The 19,264-nt window shown below is 41.6% G+C and overlaps 1 protein-coding gene across 1 annotated transcript in view; it reads right to left on the reverse strand.

Moving 5' to 3' along the window:
* Positions 1 to 19,264, reverse strand: part of rtel1 (regulator of telomere elongation helicase 1) — a 91,794-nt gene that overhangs the window by 52,014 nt on the left and 20,516 nt on the right. Inside the window, exons 15-19 of the mRNA XM_063208293.1 lie at positions 14,061 to 14,139; positions 12,047 to 12,179; positions 8,377 to 8,490; positions 5,194 to 5,234; positions 3,733 to 3,818 (exon numbers count right to left, since the gene is read on the reverse strand). Of these exons, the coding sequence (XP_063064363.1) occupies positions 3,733 to 3,818; positions 5,194 to 5,234; positions 8,377 to 8,490; positions 12,047 to 12,179; positions 14,061 to 14,139 (453 nt within the window). The remainder of the gene's footprint in view (positions 1 to 3,732; positions 3,819 to 5,193; positions 5,235 to 8,376; positions 8,491 to 12,046; positions 12,180 to 14,060; positions 14,140 to 19,264) is intronic.

Below are 19,264 nucleotides of genomic sequence, written 5' to 3' on the forward strand. Positions count from 1 at the left end.
GGCCTCAAGTTAAGTGTTACCAAAAGCTATCTGAACCTACATGACCCCATGTGAAAAAGTAATAGCCCTCTAAACCTAATAACTTGTCGAACCACCCGCAGCAAGTGTTTACAAGAATTAACCAAGTCTTTCACATTGCTGTGATGGGATGTCGGCCAACTCTTCTGTGCATAATGGTTTTCGAATCAGTTACAGTTGAGGGTTACCACGCATGAACACAAATGAATGGTTTCGAAATGATGGCTGGACATTATCCTTCAGGATTTGTTTGTAGAAAGTAGAGTTCATGCTTACTTCAATCATAGAAGTTCGTACATGTCCTGAGGCAGCAAAACAGCCCCAAACTATGAAACTCCCACCACCATGTTTACTTTTGACATGACGTTCTTTTTAATCGAATGCAGTGTTCATTTCACACAAGATGTTACAGAATGTTCTCCTTTCATTTTTGTTCCATCTGTCCGCAGAATATTTTCTCAGAGGTATTTTAGGCATTTTTATTATTTTTGACAATATTGTTGGCAAATTTGAGACACATATTCATGCTCTTCTTGTTTGTGGTTGCTTTGGCATTGGAAATTTGACACACATACAATTTTTTCATATTTCTTATGGTTAAGTCATACAACCTGCCATTTTCTTAGGTAATAGGGGGGGGAAGATTACATAGGCTCTTAAAAGGTTTGGATGACATTTTTTTATTGTCAAATATAATAATCTCTGTAAAAGAGCATTTTATGTTTACTTGGGTTATCCTTGCTTAATGTTTGGTGATCTGAAAAGGTTAAGAGGGACAAAGGTACAAAAAAATCAGTAAGGGGGAAAATACTTTTACACAGCACTGTAATCCGTCAGAGAACATTGAATCACTTGCCATGTGATTGCCTGTTTACCAGAAAGGTTTATCATCGTTTTGGAAAAAAAACAAAAAAACATGCAGATTTCTTGCATTTTCCTTGTTAAATCTATTCATTTCTCACATTTTAGAAATCTCCACTTAAAACTTTAAAAAGATAAATGAATGAAAATGTGTTAAAATAATGTGCTTTCACAAAACATACCAATATACGTGTGAACAGGGTCTGCATCTCTATAAGGAGATCAACATGCTGTAACATTGCATGTGCTAAAAGCAGACATCTGCATTGTAAATGGGCACATGTACAAAAAACTTTGAATTACCACAGGCAGGTTTCAATCTCTGCATTCATTTACAACTTTGAATTCGTACAGGCATGTTTTGGCCTTCTGAAATCCTCTACGATTAAAACGGTGTTCTTCCTCCTTCGGGAGGGGGAGTCCCCCATCTAACCCCATCTAAATTTCAACCCAGGTATATGTGACTACTGTTTTTCTTTTTTCGTTCTGGGTGTGGCTGTACACAACTTAAAAACTTTACATACACCTGAATGACGGCATTCACCATTTTTGTTTCCCTTTCACACACAGACAAAGACACAGACATGCACAAACACAAACACACCCACACACACATATACACAGGAAGGTGAGAGCCACAGTCTCAATTGCAGACGTGCACAAACTCATGCATTGCACGCACAATTACAGAGTTATGATAACCATGACGAAGGTGGTCATCAAAAAAGAAGGTGTAGTTTTAAAGCTTTGTTCAGTAACACACAGCCTTATTCCAGACTTGAACTGTATCTCAGCCATCAGTCTGACATAATTTCCATACCAACCGTTAAGTGTTAAGTAAATATTTATCCTCGTCTTTCCACACACTCACAGTATCTGAGATTCTAAGAGTATATAGACCAAACATTCCTAACGCGTCAGGTTGATGTCCTAGGTAATAGAATGAAGGACTTTTAACTCCTACTCAGAGTGCCTCAGATCTACTCTCTTGCACCCAAGATTAGATTAGTCTTTGTGTGTGTCTGTGTGTCTGTGTGTCTGTGTGTGCGCGTGTATGTGTGTGTTCGTCGGCTCTGTTCTGTGTGTGTGGGGTCAGCTGACGTCTTGAATGTGCTGGTGTTTGAATAGCTCATCAGAGCGAATGGCTGTGATTCCATCTCACTGACTATGGGTATGGACAACAGAAACTCCCTCAAGCCCACAAGGATTTATCTTGCAGGTGTGTATGTGCGTATGTGCGTATGTGCCTGTGTAATTGTGCGTGCAATACATGAGTTTGTGCACGTCTGCAATTGTGACTGTGGCACTCATCATCCTGTGGGTGCATGTGTGTGTAGGTGCGTGAGTCTTCCCCCACGTCTGTGTGTGTGTGTGTGTGTGTGTGTGTGTGTGTGTGTGTTCCACTGCAATGCTTGACTGTAAGTGTGGGACACTTTCCTTTGTATTACTCACCACACATTCTTGACACCATCTAAAGAACGCATCTGAGTGCAAATGTCAAAGAGGGGGGGGGGGGGGTCACTATCACGGACTGATGTTGAAGGCTTAGACAATACCTCAAGAACAATACAAGGCACAGGACATGGTTCCAGCAATATCCCATATCCTTAAGGGCTCTGCATACTTAACATGCGCACTTTGGCGCATTTGGCACGAGAACCATTAAAATGTGGCAGACCATTCATAGTCAAAAGCGCCATTTAAAGGCTTTTGCTTGCATTTTCGGAAGTGTGCCCTCTGCTGTTCATGAGAGAAACGGCAGCATCTGTTGCAACTCGCAGCGTGAGTTCTACAGATGTATAAAATAGAAAGCCAAACACGGCTGCTATAGGGCTACTGAACGTCTGACTTATGACTTACCAAAATGAAACCACATTGCCAGATCATTCCAAGACCATGTGAGAGTATTGTTCTGGCTGCAGAATTTATAAACAGATCGCCAAACACAACGTGCTTCTGAACAAAGTAAACAATTGTTTCACTGAACAACAATTAAGGGAGAAGATAAAAATAACTCTCTATGACATTTTATTATCCTCAAAATGATGCAGGGTCCATTCTGTAGTAGCCTACAGTAGCTGTAGCCTCTCTTCGCAACTCCTGCTTTGTCTGCCTACCTGCATGGTTGATCGTGGCGCACGCCAAGTTACAAAAAATGTGGGGTGCACGAGCTAGCGCCGCGGCAGCTTGCGGAGGGGCATGTGACGTCATTTTGAGCGCATGCCATCGTCGCGAGGGAGGTAAGAATGAGGTTAGCGCCAGTTACGCTAAGTATGAATCCGCCTTTAGTCCGTTTGTCTCTGAGGAGGCTGCAATTAACAAATTTGCTTTAGATGGTGTCAAGCATGTGATGTGGTAACCAAGTGAGTAACACAATGAAAAGGGCCCCATGCTCACAGTCAAGTATGGTGGTGGAACAGACATGGTTTGGGACTGCATGGATGCCGTGAACATTGGGAAGCTGAATTTCATCAAAAGAAACATACATGTGAACCTACCATGACTACTGAGACAGGTCATCATCCTGTCTATGGGATTTCAACATAGGGGTGTACTCACTTTTGATTTGAAAATAAAATGGGATAATATGAAAAACATTACTAAGCTTATATTATTCACCTCACTTTCCAGTGTTGTAAGTCCAACCGATGATGTATTAAACTTACTCTATGCACACTTTGGAAATGAGCTGCGTGCTTATTGAAACATTGTTCAAAATGTCACTTTCCAAAAAGGGTGTTGTCATTATTGCTATGCAATCTGTGTGTGTGTGTGTGTGTGTGTGTGTGTGTGTGTGTGTGTGTGTGTGTGTGTGTGTGTGTGTGTGTGTGTGTGTGTGTGTGTGTGTGTTACCCTCCAGAACTCTAGGGTCTTGTCCATGACTGGGTAGGAAGGGAAGAAGACCAGCAGGCCGTCAGGCACCACTCGCGTCAGGTTCACTGCACACACGCACGCGCACACACACACAGGTCAGGTTCATTATAATGGAGACACACACACACAAACACACAAACACACACACACACACACACACACACACACACACACACACACACACACACACACACACACACACACACACACACACACACACACACAGAGGTCAGGTTCACTATAATGGAGACACACACACCGGTCAGGTTCATTATAATGGAGACACACACACAGGTCAGGTTCACTACACACACACACACACACACACACACACACGTCAGGTTCACTATAATGGAGACACACACACACACAGGTCAGGTTCACCACACACACACACACACACACACACACACACACACACACACACACACACACACACACACACACACACACACACACACACACACACACACACACACACACACACACACACACACACAAATTTTGGGCCCCACATTTGGGATTTGGGCCCCACATTTGATGCAGTATATAGACAGACAGACAGACAGACAGACAGACAGGTCAGGTTCACCACACACACACACACACACACACACACACACACACACACACACACACACACACACACACACACACACACACACACACACACACACACACACACACACACACACACACACACACACACACACACACACACACACACACACAGAGAAGTGTAGCAGAAATCAGGGAAGCAGGAACTCCCGTGTAGGAATACAGAATACAGTATTGGGGTTTTCCCAAGTGGGTACTGGAACACAGGGACCCTTCACCTAATTGGGTGCGACACTGTGGTTCAAAACAGCTGTTTTGCATCCACACACTGAAGGCTTAAACTAAAGCTTCGTTTGCTGTGGCGAGAAGCCGTGTGATGGAAAAAAAAACACTTCAGACGACGGATCCCTGGTATTCAAATTCAACATTGCCCAACAACAGATGGCCCTGTGACTATGCCCTGTGTGTGCACATCCATGTGTATGGTCTTCATAGCATGCTGACAATTTTCAACAACCTTAGCTGAACATCCCCATAAAAAATGTACCTCACACACACACAGATACAGATACAGACACAGACACAGACGACACACACACACACACATTGAGTATTGCATTGAGTAAAGTTCGCTTACAATATTTCCAAGGAAGCGTGTGTGTGTGTGTGTGTGTGTGTGTGTGTGTGTGTGTGTGTGTGTGTGTGTGTGTGTGTGTGTGTGTGTGTGTGTGTGTGTGTGTTTGAATGAAGAAACGATACCAGCCGTGTTTCCAAACAGACATCTTTATCTGTTTGTGTGTGTGTGTGTGTGTGTGTGTGTGTGTGTGTGTGTGTGTGTGTGTGTGTGTGTGTGTGTGTGTGTGTGTGTGTGGACATCCTTACCAACAGTGTTCCCGAGGGAGGACATATTCTCAGGAAGAAACCTGTCAAGGAAAAACCAAGCAACACATTATGAAGAAATCTCACACGCACATCAACAAAAGCATTGAGGTTTTGGGATGGCCTAGCCAGAGTTCAGACATGAATGGATCCCATCAAACATCTATGGAGTGATCTGAAGAGGGCTGTGCTAAGCAGATGCCCTCGCTATCTGTCAGATTGGGAGCGCTTTGCAAAGAGGAGTGGGAAAATATTGCCACATCAAGATGTGCTACGCTGACAGACTCCTATCCAAAAAGACTGAGTGCTGTTATAAAGGTACTACAACAAAGTATTTGTTTAAGTGTGCATATTTATAAGTATTTTTATAATATATTTATACGTTTTTTTCTCCTTATAGCTTTGAGTTGCACATTTTTTACACACAGTTTAGTTTAATGGTAGAAATGTTGCCAGTCTTTTTTTTGCTTCACGAAAACCTGATTTGAACAGGGCACTGACGAAAATATAGGAGACGCCATACGTTTGATTCATAAGTCAAGCAACGGCTGAGGATATGAGACAATTTTTGGGTGGAACAACGAAGTAGAGCGCCATTTCCCATCTCTATGGGAGACCTGAAACAGTTTATCTCCTTTGAAATTCTTGCAAAGTCGGCTCTGTTTTGCTCAAACGTAGTTTCCAGTCACTTTCAAACAACCCAAATATTATTTTCTGGCAGACCGTTAATTTTAGAGCTATTAAATTGTTCAGTGAGGATTGTTAGTTGGTTGATTGACAGTTAGAATTGTTTTAGAATTATTTTGATTGACAGTCAAACACAACGAGCCGGTGGTATCGGCCTATCAGTACCTGTTCTCAGCGTTGTTAATTTACGTTTCTGGACATTCTCGTAGATCAGTTGTGAATGCCTAAAAAAAATTGAACGGAATTCTACAAAAGCCTGGCGTCCCCTATATTTAGGTCAGTGGACAGAGGTGTGTAGATTTTTCATATGCTCTCGCTGTAAACTTCAGGACTTTTCTGCACAATGATCACCATTTCTTTTTTTATCCATTTTTATATTTATTTCTCTTTTTTAAATCTTTCTAGATGACCCCCACGTACCGCGCCCACTACACCCCTGGTTGAATCATTCAGGCTGAGTCAAAACATTTTAGCCCTATTTTGTCTAGTCTGCAAATATAAGGCAACCTCCCTTTTTAAAACGCTAACAAAACAAAAGCCACATCTGATATTCGGGCCAATACAGTACTAAATATTTACGTCTCCATGGCAGTTCTCAATGTGAAGTCATTTCATCATGTTGAGTAGTGATCCTTGTGAATGAATACTGTATGAGAACTTGTGAGTCTGCATCACCGCACCTGTGGGTCTGAAGTGAAAGTGTCTATATAAGGGCCAAAACATACCAAGGCGGAACGGAACGGTCCCGGGACGAACGCGGTCTTTCTGCTTAGTTTTGGCCGGCGTGTTTTTTCTCTGCCTTTCACACTGACAGCGTCGGCGTGCGCGGCCAGTCCTATTCAAAACCCTCCCCACAGCCAAAGCTAGCATGCTACTTTTCCATTCATTTGAATGAGACACCGCCGGTCGCCGGCGTGAAAAATACGCTCCAGTTCTATTTTCCAAATGCAGCGCTGACGCTCGACTACCGCCGGTTGGTGTGTAAGGACAGATATGTTTCAATGTATTTTCACCGGCGACGGTAAAAAACGTCGCCGTTCCGCGACGCTTTACCGCCCTGGTGTGCAAGACCCCTAAAGAAACTAGGCTAACGGTGACTTCACAAGAGGTGACTATTACATAGCTTTGATCGTGTTTTTTAACGTTTAGCCAACACTACAATCATACTGTGCCCTTTACGAACTCAAAAGAGTTTAGCGAAGTTGAAAAAAGATGACTATATCCACTTACTATAACTTTGTCTCTAAAAACTAAACAAACTTTAAGCCCCCACTTCCCCCCACACTGTAAACATCACTGTATCGCAGACTGTTTATAAAAGATGATGATATCTGGTGGTCACATGTTTATCATTGTGCCTACATTAACAAACATCATTTTTTTATCCCACTCTGTAATCATACTGTACTTTTGGCAGAGACGGTTTACAAAAGATGACTATATCTACTTACTGTGCAAAATTGGGCCTATATAAAGAAATGAAACATTTACCGTCCAACACTATGAACCTAACTTTTGTGCCAACTGTTTAGAAAAGATGACTACATACCTCCTTACATGTTTGTCATGTTGTCCTTATACAGAAACTTAACTTCAGCGAGGCAATAATAATTCTTTTAGTTATGTGTGTGTCTGAGTGTGTCTGAGTGTGTCTGAGTGTGTCTGAGTGTGTCTGTGTGTGTCTGTGTGTGTCTGTGTGTGTCTGTGTGTGTCTGTGTGTGTCTCTACTGCATCAAATCCTGAACCCCACATGTTTTGACCCCTTTTGCTGGGGTAGTTTTGTTGTTACCGGTAAAAGTTAAAGTCTCAAAACACTTCCTCACTGACCAGTTAAGGTTAGGGATTGCTTTGGTTAGGGCACAGGTTAGCATTATTTAGCCATTGTTAGGGTTAATATGAATGGAAGTCAATAGGAGGGCCCCATAAAGGTATTAAGGTGGGGCTGTGTGTGTGTGTGTGTGTGTGTGTGTGTGTGTGTGTGTGTGTGTGTGTGTGTGTGTGTGTGTGTGTGTGTGTGTGTGTGTGTGTGTGTGTGTGTGCGTGTCATTGTCTGTCGAAATCAGAGGTTAGTGGGGAGTCGTATGCGCTGTGTATCTCATGTCTCATTGTCTGCCAAATGCAGAGCGAGGTGGCGTATTGTCAGGGCCCGTAAATGCTTGTGTGTGTAGCATCAGGGCCTACGTCTGTGTGTGTTTGTGTGTGTCTGTGCGTGTGTACATCTCAACGTCTGTCAAATGAAGAACTGAGGGGTGTACCATCTGAGCCCGTGTGTGTGTGTGTGTGTGTGTGTGTGTGTGTGTGTGTGTGTGTGTGTGTGTGTGTTTGTTCGTATATACGTCTCACCGTCTGTCGAATGCAGAACTGAGGGGTGTACCATCTGAGCCTGTGTGTGTGTGTGTGTTCGTATATACGTCTCACCGTCGAATGCAGAACTGAGGAGTGTACCGTCTGAGCCCGTGTGGGTGTGTGTGTGTGTGTGTGTTCGTATATAAGTCTCACCGTCTGTCGAATGCAGAACTGAGGAATGTACCGTCTGGGCCCTTGTCTATGATGCTTACGAAGATCTGATCTCTCTGAATAACGTGGGGATTCTCTAGAGACACAGGAAAATCGCTGCCCCACACACACACACACACACACACACACACACACACACACACACACACACACACACACACACACACACACACACACACACACACACACACACACACACACACACACACACACACACACACACACACACACACACACACACACACACACACAAATATCACTTATATTTGACAGCAAACCAGAAGCACCCACACACAACGTACAAGACCTTTTCCCTATTCATAGGAAGAGGATAGGATATATTATATGTGTGTGTGTGTGTGTGTGTGTGTGTGTGTGTGTGTGTGTGTGTGTGTGTGTGTGTGTGTGTGTGTGTGTGTGTGTGTGTGTGTGTGTGTGTGTGTGTGTGTGTGTGTGTGTGTGTGTGTATGTATGTGTGTGTGTGTGTAAATAGTATACATAGCAAGAGAAACATGCATAGGTGCAAACATTAGCTTATTTGTCTATTATGTTGAGCGATGTAGCCCACATTTTAGTTTAGCTTAGTTTATTAGCGTATTTGACAGGGGCCATTTACAAGACAGTTGTAGTAGAAGAGTTAGCTATAAACCTATAAATAAATATCAGGCTTTCCCCCAGCGCTTTCTTATCAAGGCGGCCGCCTTGACTAAACCCCACCCCCGCCTTGGCTACGTTCCCTAAAAAAAAAAAAAAAAAACGCCCGAAGGCAAAAAAAAAAAAAAAAAAATTTAAAAAAAAAAAAAGTTGTAATGCATGTTCAAGCGCAGGCACTAGGACAACATCGGTTGGACTAAATGGTGACACCTAGTGGTCGGATTTATTACTACGCCATGTGTGTCCATCCTCGAGGCCATATTTTGAAACAATTTTAATTTTCAATTCTTGGGTTGCAGTTACGTCAGAATGCCCCTTCACTGGAGCGCGCGAATTTGAAATGGTGGACAACCCTGGCTTGGAGCCATTGAAACCCATTCAAAAGTACATTTGTTCGATGTTCGACAGAATATTTTTAATTAGACCTTAAGACACACCATGGGTCTTGTTTAAAAGCTGAGAACCTCAGCTTTCCATACCTGTCCTGAAAACGGTATTTTCCTAGCATCTACCAATCCGAAGGTAGCCTACTTTAAGTGCAGAATTACTTTTCTAAAGATAGCGTTTTGTTTCCTTGGAAACGGACGCGGTTTATGTGTTACGCATACGCTATTTGACTCGGGTTTGCATTATTATGGATGAATTTCTAATCTTGACATTCTAATGGACAATCTGTGCGAGTTTCAAAATGCGTTTTTATGTAACATGGGAGTAAAATGTGTTAACAGTACGCCCGTCTGGGATTTGTTAGCTAGTTCGCTAGTTAGCTAGCAAGTAAGTAATAGCAGAAATAAACTCTCTCTGGTAATAGATATTAGAATCGATCTGTCTCAATGGCCCAAGCATAAACAAAGAAACACCAGGATTTGGATGTAATGCTATAATATCAGCAATTTGTCAAAGCAAAACATTCTGAGAACATTCACAGAACCAGTTCATTATATCCACAGCCTTGAGTGTCGGCAAATCTTTCCACTTTTGACATGATGTAGTGTAGAGACCTAGCACTTGCTAGCTAACTAGTAGCAGGCCAGCTTAACTAGCGGGGCAGTTTAACAAATCCCAGACGGGATGTAAACACATTTACTCCCATATCACATAAAAACACATTATGAAATTCGCATAGATTGTCCATTAACATGTCAAGATTAGAAATTCATCCATAATAGTGCAAAACCGAGTCAAATAGCGTATGCGTAACACATAAACCGCGTCCGTTTCCAAGGAAACAAAACGCTATCTTTGGAAAAGTAATTCCGCACTTAAAGTGGGCTACCTTCGGATTGGTAGATGCTAGGAAAATACCGCTTTCAGTTATGGAAAGCTGAGGTTCTCAGCTTTTAAACAAGTCCAATGGTGTGTCTTTAGGTATAATTAAAAATATTCTGTGTCAGATCGAAAAAATGAAGTTTTGAATGGGTTTCAATGGCTCCAAGCCCAGGTTGTCCACCAGCAGCGGTAGATCACCACCAGGGGGCAGCACTATGACGTCAGCAGCAACCCAAGAATTAGCATAAATGGGCCACCAGTAGCAGAGATTCTTTAAGTATAGAGATATGCCAACATAATAGGTTTCTATGGGCACCTAACATGACCAGGTTCCGGTCTGCCTATAGGGGCGTGTCATAATGCTCCTACATGGAATAGAACAGTCCTTAGGTCTGCCTAGGTCTGCCTAAAGGGGGCAATAATAGAACCAGGAAACAATGGGCCAATGGAACCTCTCTCTCTCTACTCTCTCTGCCAGTAGGGCAGTTTAATTACAACAGGGCACTGGAACTCTTTTTTGAAAAACCGAGAAGGATGGCCTGCAAGGACAAGACTTGCAAAATGTGCCATAGGTAGTCATAGGTAGCCAGTCAATTTTGCACTCCATTTGGTTTCTCTTTTTCGTTAATGTAAACAACCTGCACTGCACTTTTTGTTACATTTTTCTTTTCAGCTTCTGTAAATAGTTTTGATATGGCAGGTCAATAAATACATATTTTCCAGTTCTACACAGCTTTGTTATTATTCAACCCCCCCCCCCCCCCAAACCCCCGAAACAGTATTCGTGCCGTGCGTGACATCAAACCCCGCCAACACCTCCCCCCGCGTGACATCGCGAGTGGCACACACACCCCCCCCCCCCCCCCCCCCCCCCCCCCCCCCCCCCCGCCACGCCCCCCCCAGGGACAGACTCGAAGCCTCACCACCTTGACTAACCAATTTTCTGGGGGAAACACTGAATATGGTCCCTGGGCAGGGAGCTATAAAACAAACACCCATTCAAAACATGCATGGCCTACTGCTGCCACTACAAGGTGTACACTAGAGGAAGCAGCATCATACCACATCATACTTAAACAAACATAAAAACATCATATCATCGCATAAAAAGAAATGCACATACAATGACACACATGCCATATGACAATGCTTACAGCAAGACAGCACACCGATTAGTGATCTCATATCCTCGATTAGTCTTTAGCCATGTCTTTAATGATCATTTAAATTGGTTAAAGCATGTACTTCTGATATGAACTGGAATTGCACTCCATTTTTCAACTGCACTGTTTTGAATAATGAGTAGGCCATGTTTGAATGTCAGGACCTCTGTTAGTACCGCATATTTGAGAATGTTTATTTTTAGCTTATTTGAGAAGGATGAGTACGACATGTTTTGAATAATGTGTAGGTCGTGTTTTGAATGTCAGAACATGTGTTATACCGCTTTGTTATATGCTTAGCTGGCTTGTTGTTCTAAACAAGATGCCTCCTTCAAGCTTCAGTGACTACCCTTAGCGGTAGCGATGCCCGTGTTTGGGACCAATATGTGTCCGTTTCCAGATTCCAGATAAACGAGCTAGCTCAGGATCAATCGTCACTACACATACAGTACCAAACTCAGCATGACCAAATAACATTATAATAGATTGTTTTACAGTGTGTGTGTGTGTGTGTGTGTGTGTGTGTGTGTGTGTGTGTGTGTGTGTGTGTGGTGTGTGTGTCTTACATTTGCATCTCAGCTGTGAATGAGGAGAGGGGTGAGAGAGTGCCACTGGTGAGTATTAGGGAGCGTACTCCCTGCCTCACCAGCTCCTGCATGCTGAAACCCGGCGAGAAACACCAGTAGCTCAACACGTTACCTAGACAGACAGACAGACAGACAGACAGACAGACAGACAGACAGACAGACAGACAGACAGACAGACAGACAGACAGACAGACAGACAGACAGGCAGACAGACAGACAGACAGACAGACAGACAAGCCATCAACCCGAGCTCAGCAACTTGAATTCTTGCACCAAGCCTGGAATAAAGTCATCCAAGAGCAATGTGAAAGACTGGTGGAAAGCATACCAAAACGCATGAAAGCTGTGATTAAGTGCAGAGAGGGAAAAATAAATAATTATTCTTTCCTCTCTATTAAAAGTCAGGCTTATTCCACCAAGTGTTGATTTCTGAACTCTTCCTCAGTTAAAACATTACTATTATTTCATTTTTAAAGTGAGTATGATCTTGAGGTCTGAAAACATTGCATGTTTTGTGTTATTTTGACTATTTGTCATTTTCTGCTGTATATGACATTTTTTTTTGAAAATTTTGAGGAAATGTCAGTAGTTTATAGACTGAAATAAAAATGTTAATTTTACTCAAACACATGCCTAAATACTAAAGTCTATCATTTTGAAGTGGTCTCTTAAGTTTTTCGCGGCTGTAGAGAGAGAGAGAGAGAGAGAGAGAGAGAGAGAGAGAGAGAGAGAGAGAGAGAGAGAGAGAGAGAGAGAGAGAGAAAGAGAGAGAGAGAGAGAGAGAGAGGTTTAAAAAAATCTAACATTACAACACTTATAGGGAATAGTTAGAAGCATCGCACCCACACACACACTACTGTTCCGTTTGTATGAAGCATCAGCAGAAAGTGGCGAGAGAACTTTCTTTCTTCTGAAATCTGCAAAAAAGAGAACTTTCTTCCGAAATGCCCCTTCTTGTTCTATGAAACGGAAGACTGTTAATACTTCCTGTGACCCTGCAACAATCTACTACTCTCTTCAGGGAACTGCTTGGATAATAAAAAGAACCTGGGGGGGACACCCCCTTCCCTTCTTTGACTGTGTGTGTGTGTGTGTGTGTGTGTGTGTGTGTGTGTGTGTGTGTGTGTGTGTGTGTGTGTGTGTGTGTGTGTGTGTGTGTGTGTGTGTGTGTGTGTGTGTGTGTGTGTGTCCGAGATGTGTACTTGTAAATGGCGTTGATAGGCCTCTGTATGGGAGCATGTGATTCCCCCACCGAATAACAATTATGATAAAGTTTGTTTTCCTTTTCTTTTTTTGTATTCTTATTTTGTTGTGGGGGTGAATATGATTAGCCTATATTTTTGTTCTTGGGTTGGGTTTGTTCAATTTATCCTTTTTGTTGTTTTTCTTGAGCCGTGCACGTCATGTGACCTTGAGTGCACTTAAGTGACCTGGAAGCAGTAGGGTCAGGTAAAGCACTTCTGAAATGAGGTAGCGTGCACTGCGTTTGCAACGCTCGAGAGATTCTACTGCTGGTACAAGGCGTTCAAGGTAATTACTTTGAATTTATTTGTATTTTCTTTATACATGTTTTGTATGTGTTTTGCTTAAATATTAATGCTTTGTATGTGTTTTGTTTGGTTTCTGCCAGTTTTCACGGTGCTCATGACGAGCAAAGATAATAAAGAGTCATGATAATCAGTAAGAATGCGTGGACCAGGTTTATTGACACCAGCAGCAGCTACAGTACTACTCTCTCCAGACCACAACTCTGATGACTACACTAAGATAAGAGGGTGGTGTGTTGGCATGTGTGTGTTTCCGAGACACTTGTGTAATACTCTAATATTCCATCAGAACAACTCCAATGGACTCTGACCAGGATAGGAGGAGACATGCTATAGTGTGTGTGTGTGTGTGTGTGTGTGTGTGTGTGTGTGTGTGTGTGTGTGTGTGTGTGTGTGTGTGTGTGTGTGTGTGTGTGTGTGTGTGTGTGTGTGTGTGTGTAGTATACCCTGTTTCCTGGATGGTGTCGGGGCCCAGATGTCTGTTTGCTTCTTCTTGGCATTACTGGAGTCAACATGAATATGCACCTGACGGACACACGGACACACACACAGTTATGATGGTTAAAAATGGCAGTGGTAAATGGTAGGGCACTGGGTTACTATGCTGGCAACCCGGGATCGATTCTGGCCCGCATAATTTGCAGATCCCTCCCCATCTCTCTCTCCCCACTCATTTCCTGTCTGTCCTTCACTGTCCTGTCAAGAATAAAGGCGAAAAACCCCCCAAAAAATGGCTAGTAAGCATAAAAAGTTGGCGTCAAGCACTGCTGTGTACGTATATGTGCGCGTATACAGTGCCATGAGAAAGTTTGGGCACCCTTTTGGAAAATCATTACATCGGTTTATTTCTCGTTGACCTTTTAAAGTAGCAACTTCATTTTAACATATGTTAAACTGTAGGGAAAGAAACACATTTCAGCAGTGGAAGAATTTTCATAGGTGTTATAGAAAGAATTTTATGTGGATTTAAACGAAAATAGGTGTGTGCATAAATATGGGCACCCCAAAAAAGGCATACCATTCATATGAAGTAGAGCTCAACTTTGCAGCACAAACTGGTTTTAATGATTTTGGAATCCCTTCAGTCACCAAGACAGACATGATTGGTCATTAAAATGTTATTTATCATACAAAATAGCAGACGAGGCTTGTCCTAAGTTCTGTTTTGGAGAGTGGAATATGGTGGGCTCTGAACAAACTGTAGTTTGTTGAAAAATAGTTAAAGGGGCATGGCTAAAGGATGGTAAGAATGGTAACAGGCACACTACAGAACACCTCCATAGAATTACAAGACCATAGCTGCTGATAGTGCAGACCTAGACATGGGTCCTTCCACGTATACTTTTCACAAGGCAAAAGCTCATTGGATGGGTGACGAATAAAAAGGCGTTCCTGTGTATCCATCAGAAATAAGTTGTTAAACTTATGCAGAAAGCTTATCTGGACGAGCTAAAAGCAGTTTGGGAAATCATAGTGTGGTCAGATGAGACTGAGATAAGAGTTATTTGACCTTAAAAATGGGTGGTGGACATGGCAAAAAATGCATCCATAAATTCTATGACCCCTGGTCTAAAACACACCCTACTATAGGTCTGCGTGGATAGTATACACACTGTAAAACTTATTACAGTTAAGGGCCTTACTAATTATTTACAAATAGCATATTTTTCAAAAGAATGTTCAAGTGTCAGTCACAAAATTAGAGCTGAGCAGAGTTTGGACTTTCCAGCAGGACGGTGTTTTCATTGCACTGATCAAAACCAGGATGTCTAAAGAAGATAGATGAGTAACCTGACTGAATTAGAGGGGTTTTGGATAGAATAATTGGCAACTATTCAGTAGCACCAGGCAGTCGGAACTTGTCTTCTTGTATAGCAAGTATCCAAAGGCCATTAGATCAGCAAAGGTGAGCTCTACGTCATACTAATGGTATACCTTCTTTGGGGTGCCCATATTTATGCACACAATTATTTTTGCTTAAATCCACATAAAAGTATTTCTATAACATCTATGGGAATTCTTCCACTGCTGAAATGTTTCTCTTTCCCTACAGTTAAACATATGTTAAAAGGAAGATGCTACTTTAAAAGCTCAACGAGAAATAAACCGATGCAATGATTTTCCAAAAGGGTGCCCAAACTTTCTCATGGCACTGTACATTTGTGTGTGGGTGAAGTGAAGGGGTGGGGTGATGCATGTGGAGTAGTATGTTGGTATGAGTGATTTTGAGTGTCTAAGCTTGAATTAGTCATTCATTCATTTACTCACACTCACACACACACACACACACACACACACACACACACGCGCACACACACACGCGCACACACACACACACACACACACACATCACTGGTGAGCTCAACGTCGGTGCGTGTAGGAGAGCATAGGCCAAGTCAGGCTTCAGCACCAGTGCAATGTTTCAGGGAAATGCCCATCCATCCCCCATTCCCAGATCCTATCAGCCCAACACTAAAGGAAGTCCTCCTTTATGCAAATACCTCTTTGAGGCATACAGTGCTCATCAGTTGCCATAGAACTACACACAAAATAAAACACAAACACAGAGGAAGGGAGGATATTATATTACACTATATCCTCCTGAGAACCGGGGAAAAAAAATGCTTTGGGATTTTGATTTTTTTTTACATAATTTGATTATTATGGTGGAATAAAACATGAATTAAAAAAAATTTTCCCCCAAAAAATATTTACTATTTATTTTATGACATGTCCACTGTAGTGGACGTCGGGACTATGTTCGTCTAGATTTGTGTTAATTAATGCATTAATTAACTGAATTACTTCGTTATGAACTGCCCTTTTCAATTAGACTATATGTTTATATTTAAGACAGTAAAATAGTTTTAAAAGTGCTAAAATCATTAAAACACATAATGTGAATTTGATTTAAAAGGATCCTTTCAAATGAGTCATGGAACAACCTCAATAAATATTACTTTCCGGATTTGAAATTTACATTACATTACACTTATCAGCTGCTGACCCACATATTTATTGACAAAGTATTGGATGAACTTCATAGAACAATGTGGGGCATTTCTCAATAAGCTTGATCCATGGATAAGGGTGTAGGAGATCACATTCTTCATTTTTACTACAGGTAGGCCTACATTAGGCCAATCAACACGTCCCTGCTTCCAATCCCAAGACCAACTCTTTAACCACTAGGCTACAGTGGACCAATTAGGCCACAGCTGCTCCATAGGAGCTTAAAAAGCTGACAAAGGAAGATTTTATGGTTTATAACTCAAGAAAATAGCATATGAAATTAATAATAATGTATTGTAGATGTGTGCTTGTGTGTTTTGGTGTCTACTGAGTATCCTTTGAATTCATCCCTTGACTTGGATCGCATGAGGAGAGACCAAGTAAGCATTATAAATATGGGAGATCTTGATGGTATTGCTTCTCATCCATATTTCATGGTCAGTACCATGATTATTGCCATAAAATAAAATGCCAGGAATATTAATTATGGTTTTCCCTTGACTGTTGACACTGTATCCACCCTGTGCCCCACGTCTGCTGCATCCTCTGCATCTAGATATTTCGCATTAACATGGTAGGTAATTATTGGATGGGTGGACAGATTTGTAAAAAAAATCTTATTTGGTAACATTCTATAATAGGAAATGGAAATTATTTAATTCCAAAGGCCAACACTTTGAAGATGGCTGACTTTCAAGATGTCCGACTTGTTGTTTGTATGGTAGCCTAAACGTAGAACAGGTGGACAGATTTAGACCATATCTTGAGTGTTAGAGCAGCATAATAGGAACATTGATACATTTTGGAGGTATCAAATGTTCAACATGGCAATACCTGTACTAGCTAAACTGATATTTTAAGGGTTTCAGGGATATATCTCTGGCAGTAGGGGTCGTAGGCATAGACCAGTGTTCCTGTGCATGATACTCAATGGCAGATGCATGTTTGCCTGACCTTTCACCTTCCCATTCTACAGCCTGGCCCTGGCCCTGGTTCCCCTCATCTCCTGAGAGCTCTTTGTTTGAGTTTTTCGAAAAAAATTCTGAGAAAAAACATTTTTACCTCACTCAGCCCAATGTTTCCCAAAGTGTAGAAATTGGTTAAAAATGAGAAGTCGTATGTCCCGACGTCCACTACAGTGGACATTGAAAAAGAAGGTGTGATTTGGAAGGGTTGTTATTAAAATATAATCCTGAAACTTGACTAGCATTTTGTTTAGGGTGTTACATTTATGAAACAAATTCATTTGGACACATGGAATCATAATTTTTTCCAAAATATGATCACTTCCTTCACCTGTGGCCATTAAATCTGGCTAGTGTAATGGCGGCCATTTTGGAAGCATATTAAAGGTGTTCTACAGGCTACACCCCCACAAATGTGGTATTACTGTAAAGCCCTAAATGTCTAGTTTACAGTAATCCCAGATTGAAATAGGTTGCATAAAGTTTGTTTGAGATACATGTAGCAAAGTATTGTCCACTACAGTGGACAAACGCCAATGGCCGGGTCTCAGGAGGATATGGGGTCAGGAACCTTTTTGGGGGAGAGCGCCATAAACGCCAATTTTTAAAAAAAGAACATTTCACGAGAGCCATACCATTTAAAAAACACTGACTACAATTAAAAGCAATTCAGTTAAGCCCAACAATCTTACTGTCAAGTTATTACTTTAATTGATAACATGTAAGTAGAGGGTTGCCAACTGTCAACTTCATTATGGCGAGGGTCTGGGAGTCCTCCCCCCGAAAATGTTGTATTTCTTAGATGTAATTTCCTGCATTTTAACACATTTTACCGTCCCATGTCCTGTTTCAATTCAATATGGAACCTGTACTTTTATTTATAAATATAGGACCATTCCGTATTTCAAGGGATGGTTGGCAACCCCAGATAAATAAGAGCCATATACAGTTCCCAAAAGAGCCACATGTGGCTCTAGAGCCATAGGTTCTTAACTCCTGCACTATATTATATTATACTATTTTATACAGCTGAAATTTAATCGCTCATTATGTATTTGCTGTAGATATGGAGGGTTAAAAGCTGGACTTATTGCAATACAACCCGTATAAGGAAATTATGCCATGATGAAGCCTTATGCCACAGCACCCTTAGAAATGATCTCACAATGAAACCATTTGCAAAATTAGCAAGAAATGACATCGCGTGGAACCCTCTGTAGTGTAGTGCACCCTTTGGAGGAAATAACATGTCATGCTGAACAGTGTTAATTTCGTCAACCATGACTATGACTAAAATATTTCGTCAATGCCCTTTTTTGATTTTCGTCATTTAGACTAAGACTAAGACTAAATTGTGAAGGCAATGACTAAAATATGACTAAGACTAAAATTGATTTTCGTCATTGTGACTAAGACTAAGACTAAATTTTAAAAAGCTGACGAAATTAACACTGGTGTTAAATAAAATAGAGAAAAAGAGCACAAGTGTGTGAAGAAGGTTTATTCTCCACAGTGTGATATATGTTAAAAAGAGAAGTTGTGTGCGGAGAAGGTTTATTCTCTACAGTCAATGGTACTGTATATGTTAAAAAAGAGAATCAGTGTGTCGAGAAGTTCTATTATGTACAGAGTTGACTAAAATGACTAAAATGGACAAAAAATCGACTAAGACT

The sequence above is a fragment of the Engraulis encrasicolus genome, chromosome 10 (genome assembly GCF_034702125.1).
Source record: "Engraulis encrasicolus isolate BLACKSEA-1 chromosome 10, IST_EnEncr_1.0, whole genome shotgun sequence".
In the NCBI taxonomy this organism is placed as follows: Eukaryota; Metazoa; Chordata; class Actinopteri; order Clupeiformes; family Engraulidae; genus Engraulis; species Engraulis encrasicolus.